The 8,991-nt window shown below is 41.8% G+C and overlaps 1 protein-coding gene across 1 annotated transcript; it reads right to left on the bottom strand.

Moving 5' to 3' along the window:
* Positions 1 to 7,344: 7,344 nt before the first annotated feature.
* Positions 7,345 to 8,077, bottom strand: LOC143884514 (oleosin H2-like). Its single transcript, XM_077388139.1, has one exon. It carries the CDS (start codon positions 8,000 to 8,002, stop codon positions 7,553 to 7,555), a length of 450 nt encoding a protein of 149 aa, XP_077244254.1. The 5' UTR covers positions 8,003 to 8,077; the 3' UTR covers positions 7,345 to 7,552.
* Positions 8,078 to 8,991: the final 914 nt, after the last annotated feature.

Consider the following 8,991-nt stretch of genomic DNA (forward strand, 5'->3'; position numbering starts at 1 on the left):
ACCTGAACCCAACCCAGGCTATTTTCGGGTCAGGTCGATGCGGGTCGGGTAAAACCCGGCTCGAGTCGCAGCCCTAGTATCCAATATTTTCCAATGCAAACAACAACAACAATAATAATAATAATACGAGGAAAGTGTTCCTAAGCTATAGCTTAGATAATACGAGGAAAGTGTTCCTAAGCTATAGCTTAGATAAGCTTATCTAAGCTATAGCTCAAAAGCACATGTGGCCCCACATTTTTTGGGGATCCAAAGCATTCATTTGGAAGGCCCTTCCATGGATAGGGTTGTAGACACCCCATTTTGACCGTACCCCAAGCTATCATTTTGAATAAAAATTCCATCAGATGAGTGTTTCAGGGTCCCTAATTTCACCCTAAGCTAGGTTAGGATCCCCCTCAAGTCCCCGTAAAGTTTCAGCAAAATCTGCCGAGAAATGGCAGACGAGGCAAGCCAGGAAAGAGGCGTGGTTCGAATGTATAAGGGGGGGGTGAGCTATCTGTAGAGGGGGCTGTCCATGAAATAGTGGGGGAGGCGAATTTACCATTTTCCCTTTAAAACCCATCGAGTTAGGGTTTAGAAAGAAAAAAGAGAAAAATTGCAAAAAAAAAAGGGGAGGAGAAAGGAGCCGCAGCCACCTTCTTCCTCGGCATCACCTCCGGCCAACACCCCCCATCTCCCTCCGATCGACCCCATCGCCGCCATCTTCTTCTTCTTCTTCTTCATCTTCTTCTTCTTCTTCTTCTTCTTCTTGATCTCTACCCAGCCTAAACCCATCTCTGCAACTCCGGCCGGGCACCACAATAAACCCCATCTCCGGCCGGAGCTCCGATCATCTCTCCATCTCCACCACCATCAACCCAAAACCCATCTCCATTAAATCCACACCACCTCCATTTCTCCATCCTCTCACCACCGACCCCATCTCTGGCCAATCATCTCCCCATCTCCAAGCCAATCAACCCCATTCAACCCATCCCTATCAAGCCCTCTTCTCATTTATCCAAACCCATTTCAAACCCAAAACCCCCTTTCTCTGCAATTCGCCACCAACCTCGCCACCTCCATTTACCGGCCAAATCTTTTGGAAAACCCCATCAAACCCCATCCAAACCCTCCTCCATTTTCAACCCCATCACCCATCTCACCCACACCTAGCAAGACCCAAACCCAACTTCGGTCGTCTTCTCCGGCTGTCCCGCCGGAGATCCAACCGTTCCCCATTTCTCTGCAACTCCATCCGGTAGCCACCCTATTTCTCAGCCACTCCCTCACCACTATCCTCATCACTCTATTTATCTCAATCTTACCTGCATCCAACCCCTTTTCCTCTTCATCTAAAAACCAGGGAGAAATTAAGAGAGAGAGAGAGAGAGACCTTGTAGGAGGTTAGGGTTTTCATTTGGGAGATAATTTGAAAGGGATATGAGGGAAGATCGAGAGATTAGAGATTGAAGAAGAGGGGGAAAAGCTCGTTCTCCGGGCGACAGATCGAAGCTCGGATTCCCCTTTTCTTCTGCAATTCCCGTGAGAATCATCGTCTCCGGCGAGATCCTATTGAAATCTGGACATTCCCGCGATCCGCAATCACTACCATTGATCCCAGAATTGCAGCATCTCTCCGGATTGCGAATCATCAATGTAAGTAATATTCTTTTTCATTTCTAATTTTGGGTTCAAGACTAGTGTTTGGTTCTTGCTCTAATCCTCTTGGGTGAATGGTGTCTGTTGTATGATTTGGTTTCAATATGATGCATTTTGGACTTTGAATATTAGGGTATTGTTATGATGATCAATTGTCCTTTCTTATAGTATGAATTAGGGGCTTTGCCCTTCGAAAATTTTGTTAAATACTTGTGTTTGGTCATTGAATACCCAGATTGTTTGCTCTCCAAATAATGTGAATTTACCCTGAAAGATCATTAAATAAGGGCCTTCCCTTTCATGAAATCCCTCCTAGCTGCCCTCTAGGCCGTATCTTATCTTGGCCCCTGATTATCGATATGTAATGCTGGGATTTATTCAAGTGTTTCACCAAGCCTCTTTCGTCTCTCCTTCAGATTTTGCTCTAGCATTCGGGATCTTTGTAGGATTTCTATGGTCTTCATTTACTTATGGTTCCTCATAATTTTCGGGGTCATCCCTATCTTTCGAGGCCTATTTCAGTTCTTCGGGACATATTCTTTACATGTTCCTCAAGATTTTCTTTGTATTTCAAGATCCCATCCATTTTGGGAGCGCACATTGTCGGTTTCTGGCGATGACGGAATGTTTCTTGAGCCAACCCCTTGCCCTTCCTATCATTTTTCCTATCTTAGGGTCATCACAGGGCTTGAGGGGTTTCCTTTCTTTTCGGGATTGTTCTTTGCGCATTCCTTTGGATCATTTTTGAGTTTCGGGATCCCATCGATTTTGGGGGCTCTTCTCATCTTTCTCTTGGGTTCGGCGACGATGGAACGTATCTTGAACCAACCTCTTCCCTTCCTGCCTTAGAGTTCTCGCAGGTTAAGGGATTTCCTTCTCTCAGAGTGTTTAACTTGTCAGAACCCTTCTCTGGGCAATGATAAGGTTACTTGGAGCCCGTCTTTATGTTTTGTGGCTCACTGCTTCGCACTTGGATCTGCACAAGTTGATGTCCCCTGTATGCACTGAAATTTTTACTAATTGGAATTATCATAATCTTTTGATATTTCTAATACTCTTCTTATCTTAAGCAATTGAGTTAGGTTCTGAAGACAATAATGAATGGACTGTTCAGGTGAGATTATTTTGAAGCTTATCATATTTGTTTAAATTTTATTTAAATAAATTGTTTTAGGAAAGAAGGAGATCAGATGACTACTCTATTCGATATTATCGGCATGAGTACTGTCTGATTTCAAGGCGGGATTAGAAATATTATTTTGTGTATTATGATATCAGATGATTACTTTAGCATCATCTGATTTCATCCCCATATTGGGGTGGTGTTTGTGGTTGGGCATAAAAGTGTTTGATATTGTTTTTGCTTTATTAGGCTATCCAGCGGCTGGTCTGGACTAATTTATGTTGTTTATCATTTTATGATTGCTATAGGTTGTGTATTTTTTAATTGAAAATTCTTCTATGCTTAACACTTGATTTATTTTTATAATAATTGAATGAAAATCTGAGTTTGCTTGATAACCTTTTTCTTCACTTTGATTAGAGACTAACTCAGTCTTATTAGAGCTTTGCTTGCTTGGGATCTTGGATCGTTTTCTCTCTTCTTGGGACGCTATCTTTCTTGTTGTGGTTCGTCTCTTTGAGGCGTTAGTTGCTTGTTTGGGGTTTCCCCTTTTTGCTTTAGGGCTTTGCCCTAGTTTATGGTTATGCTTGTTTGTTCTCTGTAAGAGTGAATTCATCTAAAGGTCCTGAGCATTGGAAAAGCTTTAAAATCCAAAAACATTAGAAATTTAAAACTCAAAAACATTTGAAAACTTTAAAAATATCAAAAACATTTGAAAATATAAAAAACCTTAAAAAATCTGAAGTGTGAGTGTTTCTTTTAGAAGCGTAGTTTGAGAGTTCGTTTCGAACTACGTTGGCTTGATCCTCTCTCACGAGGTACGTAGTGCAGCTTGGGATACATATCCCGAGTCCAGCCAAACTTTGTAAATAAAAATGCTTTAACCCTTCAACTTTAAAACCTTGTTTTTAACAAAAATCTTTCTCTAGAGTTAGGAGTTTGTCCTAGATAGAGAGTTTTAGAGTTAGGAGTTCGTCTTTGATTTGTTGTGTGCTTGTTTGTGTTTGTTTTAGAGTTAGGGGTTTGTCCTAGCTAGGAGTGCCTCCGTCCGGTTAGTTGGCGATTCACATCGCCGACTGATGACTAGGTCTTGGATACGTTAGCAATCCTACTGTTTTCCTTAGGGCACACAGCCTAGTTACACATAGGTTGTAGGAACCACCTGCATTAGCTTAGGGCTAACTAGCATTTAGTTAGGGCATATAGGGAGTCCTAAAATCTACAATTCACTGGAATTTAAATAATCGTTCAAGAAGCTTTAATAACTAGTCTGGTCTTTTAGATCGAGTCTAAGATAGAGGTCTAGGTGTCTTAGGCATCCTAGCTTAGAATAGGCGCGAAGAACTACGTTGCCTTGATTCTCGTGGAGGCGGGGATACGTAGGCTTCTTTGGATGAACATCAGACCATCCGAAGACTCGGGCTAAATCGTTTAGAGTCTTAGGATTTATTGTGTTGTGTTATATTGTATATTTTGTTGTGTTTTCTTACTTTCTTGTGCAGACCTTATACCTGTAGTTGTAGCATGCATGTGTTCGTCCACCAGAACTTAGACACCAGTTAGGTATGTCACTCATAACCTAGCAATCATTAGGCGACACATCTTTTATTTTATTTTGTGTGCTTATCATTTGTATTCTCAGGAAATGCATGCTTATGTAGACGACTCCTGAGGATTGTTCCCATTTCACATGATTTTCGCCTAAAACTCTTCAAGGTTAATAATAAATGGCATAAGAGACCAAGTGTTCGCACTCGGGCGAATTGGGGGCGCTCTTCGGACCTTCTCCATTCGTCATCAGGCACGGACCTTTCGTATCTCTGGTTATCCATTGCAAACAGAGCATTTGTTTTGGTTCCATGGCGTGTCCATGGATGGCGACTCTGAGTTATTTTTAGGTACATCTCGGTTTCGAGCCTTGGCTCCTGATCAGGATGTATCTCATTCGTTTTGTATCGCCACTCCTGCTATGCTGTGAGGGTGACACCTGTTTCGAGAGTTCCTTGGTAGAGCTCTCCTTCACTTTGTGGAGATCTTAGAGGATTGCAGGAGGGATCTCGCGTCCCTCGGCACCGTCCTCGGATCGGGGTCCACAAGGGTGTGTACCAAAAATCAGCCATATAGGATCATCCCAACCTTGTCATCTGTGGAGTAAAAAATGGGCAGAAACAGGACACACATTGTTTCTCCATTTTCCACTCCACCTTTGATTGGGTTAGGATGATCCTATAGGGCTGATTTTTTGTACACACCATATCCATGGAAGGGCCTTCCATATGAATGCTTTGGATCCCCCAAGAAATGTGGGGCCACATGTGTCTTTGAGCTATAGCTTAGTTAAGCTCAGATAAGCTATAGCTTAGGGACACCAATCAAAGGTGGAGTGGAAAATGGACAAACAATGTGTGTCCATGTTTCTGCCCATTTTTGTCCATGGTTGCTCTCTCATGCAAATAGGCCCGGAAAATGTAATAACAACAACAATAAGGTCGATGATAAATTCACAACACCTGTAGGATAATTCGCACCCCTCTAAAGGAGGGTATGTAGCAGACTTTTAACGCTTTTTAACTTCAATTCACGTTAAAGGGGTGCTAATTATCCTACAAGGGGTGCGGATTCATCATTTCCTTAATAATAATAATAATGAAAATGATATCGACTTGTTCGTGAATTTGGAATTTGAACCATGCATCAACCCGTTCATGGATCTGGACCGTTGAATCTAGCTGTTTGGTCACATGGGTTATCATTCTCATGGATTCTCGTCAATCCATGCCAATGATACCTCCTTGAGGGTATTCCTCAGTTGTATATTCAGGTATTCAATGTAGTCTGCTCGAGATCTTATGCAATCAATAAATAGAAGTCTTCAAACACAATCAATTCTATCTTGTTTATATTAGTCATTTATAGGGATGCGACTTGGGTCAGGTAAGGTTGAGGCCAACCCTAACCCAACCCAAGATAGCATTCCTTCGACCCTAACCCAACCCAACCTAACCCAAGCCTCGGGTTGAGGATGGTCAACCCTAACCCAACCCGCCTCCAAATCGGGTCGAGTTGGGTTCGGGTTGAGTCAAGTTGGGTTCGGCTTCATCTAGAGCCAAAAAGAAAAATACAAGAAAAAAAAATAATCCTAAGAAAATCATGATAAAATTAGAGGACGGAGGTCGAGTTCGGGTCGGGTTTCCAAGGCCTCAACCCTAACCCAACCCGAGATTAAATCGCAAGCCAACCCAACCAGAGGCAAAATCGGGTTGAACCCGTCGGGTTCGGGCTTAGCCCGACACAAGTTGCACACCTAGTCATTTACACGGAAGCAAACACAATCAATTCTATCTTGTTTATATTACCCTGTTCATTTAAGATTATGGGAACTGATTGTGAATCCAAAACCAATTATCAGACTCAAAATTACATCGGTTTTGGAGTCCAATAATTGGTTTTGGACGGACAAATGGTTGGCACAATAGGAAGCCAAACACTATCAATTCTATCTTGTACATCAGCCATGTACACGGCCTCATTTCCCTTTTCTGATGGGACGTATCTTTTGTTTCGTTGAAGTCTTATTACATCATTTCCCTAATTTATCACATGGGTCTGTTAAAAATTCTCAGTTTCATGGCTTCCATTGCCGAATGGTCGAACTTTAGGGTACCGATTTAATGGACAGAATAAAACTAAAGAAGAAATGAAAGAAACCAGGCCCCTTTCATTTCATGTCTTTCTTAGATAAGGGTTATTTTTTAATTATGAGAAAAAATTCACTTGGTTAAAATTTCTAGGTTTAATAGGATACAAAAGCCCCAGATTCAACCTACTTACCTATACCTAGGGGTGTTGTCAATGGACGTTAATGAACAATATTGGTGCACAAGAAACATGTCCATTGGATTCACATCCTAAGGTCAGAATTTGTGCACAAGAACCATGGCCATTGGATTTATATCCTAAGGTCCGAAATTATCTCGGATCCTGACACAGATGTAGCCACAAAATCTGATGGAGCTAAGGTTCGAAATTAGCTTTGATAATGGGCCTAGCTCACTTTGCCTTTTCTTTTTTAATCTGGAGAGCTTTTTGGTAATTGCAATAACTTTTGACAGCCGTTAAATAAAAAAGACAAGGTGAGTTCAGCCCATTATCAAAACATGGTAGTGCCAATATTAGCTGCCATTTTCTCTTCATGAATAGGCATTTTCCTAACCCTATCTTCTCAATTTTCAATTTTGCATTGGATACGGCACTCTATATATAAACAAGAGAGGTGGAAATATCAGTACAGAGATTGGAAGCAAAGCATTATTCGAATATATATAAGAAAGTTAGGGCTGCTGATATTGGAATTACCTAGTTTTAATAATTGCACAAACTCAGTTTTTCTTTACCTTTTAATTTGGCTTCTCAGAGCTTTTTGGAAACTGAAATAACATTTGATATCTATTTAAAAAAAGACAAGCTGTTTTCGTGCAAATATTAAAACATGGTAGTGCCAGCATCAGTAGCCTAAAGCTAGGGGCGTTATTATAGAAAATAGAAGTGCGGATAGCAGTTCCTTGCATCTCTTCAAATGAGAAATAACCAAATCTTATTCATCATTAAGACAAGAAAAAGAAACAGACTCCAAAAAACACACACCCAAACACATCACAAGTTCACAAATCACAACCACAAACACATCACAACACAACCCACAAACACAGAAACAAAAACAAAAGTGGCGCCATTTTTCTACCAAAAACCATAGAGACCGTTAAAAACCCTAGTAGAAGAGCCTCATCAAGTCCTTCCTCCTCCTTCCCGGGTTTTCTCTTGCATGCCCTGCCCAGTCCTAAGTCCGAGGTGACCCGCTGCCTCGTGCATGCGCCTTTTCCCATGCTCCAACTGTTCGGGTCCACGCACCCCACGTAGATAATTCACCATCCAAGACAAGGATGAAAGTGCAGTTATCCCAAGAGCACCGGACATCAGAAATCCGGCCACAGCTAACGTCAGCACGATGGCCGCCGGCACTAAGACCGGACTGAAGAGGATGAAAACCGGCGTGGCGAGTGCCGTTCCGATCACCGTTCCTGTCAGGGTCAGGCCTGAGAGGGTGAGTAGGATTCCACCTAGAGGGAATAAGGTTATAACTGCTATCACTTGAGAAGCTGTGGGACCCTTCTCTGGTAACATGCTTTTGAAACCATTAGATGGGTGTTGTTGTTGTTGTTGGTGCTCGGTTGCCATGGTGGGGAAGATGGGTTTGTGAATGAGAGGATTTTGGGTGAAATTAATGTATGGGTTTTTGCTAATAGAGTGTGAAAGAGGAGGGGGTGGGCTTATAAAAGGGAGGAAGGTTTGACACATGGGAAGAAGGGGACACGTGCTGATTAAGTAAGGTATGGTGGGGTGCATGGAGCACAACTCAGGGGGGCTTGGGAAGGAATATCATGACACCTTTCGTGGATTGTGGAGGATTAGTGGTGTTTTCATGCGCGTAGTTTTGGCTTTTAAGTGGAGGGTGTCGCTAGAGTACGCGGTGTGCGTAGAATGCCCATTTCCGATTTTTTCTTTTGAATGGCACCCATTCCAAAACAGTCAATTTCACATTTGTCACGCGCATATCTCAAAACAGGGGGCAGCGACAGAAATCTACTCTAGGGGCAGAAAATGATTGTTATAGCATATTGGGCCTATCATTTCCCACAATCGCCTCCAAACCCATGCCTCATATTTTGATGTAACGGTAAATGCAGAAAATAAAACAGTAGAATTGTTGGGCAAAGCAATTCCAAGAAGCTATCTTTAAGACAATAATTTTTCACATATAGATGCAGATGGACTCTTGAAATTCTATCTCCAAGATACAATGCCCAACACTGAGAATTTTAACAAGACTACACTTCTTGTATTCTTACGAATCAGAACCCACTCAGAAAAACTTTTAAAACTAATATGAAAGACAGAAGAGCATTCCAGAAGAACTAGTTTAATAAACTCCGATTGAGTCCTTTTTAAAGACTTCGAATAGGTGCAAAGACACCATTACGAAGAGACTCAGAATCGGTGCAAAGAACACCCTTTTCCGAAGAGACTTGCACCCTCTAGAGAAGAGGCGCAACTCTTCAAATATAGCCTTTTAACAGGAAACTGTTTCGACATTTAAAATTTAAACTCTTTTGTTTAAATGACCGTTATAGCGGTTAGGCTTAACTGTTTTTATATTTCTTCTTTTT

The sequence above is a fragment of the Tasmannia lanceolata genome, unplaced genomic scaffold, assembly GCF_043159265.1.
Source record: "Tasmannia lanceolata isolate RefF3 unplaced genomic scaffold, GAP_Taslan_0.1 ptg000008l, whole genome shotgun sequence".
Lineage (NCBI taxonomy): Eukaryota > Viridiplantae > Streptophyta > Magnoliopsida > Canellales > Winteraceae > Tasmannia > Tasmannia lanceolata.

Coding starts and splice junctions, on each gene's coding strand:
- LOC143884514 (XM_077388139.1), bottom strand. CDS start 8,002: ATGGCAACCGAGCACCAACAACAACAACAACACCCATCTAATGGTTTC.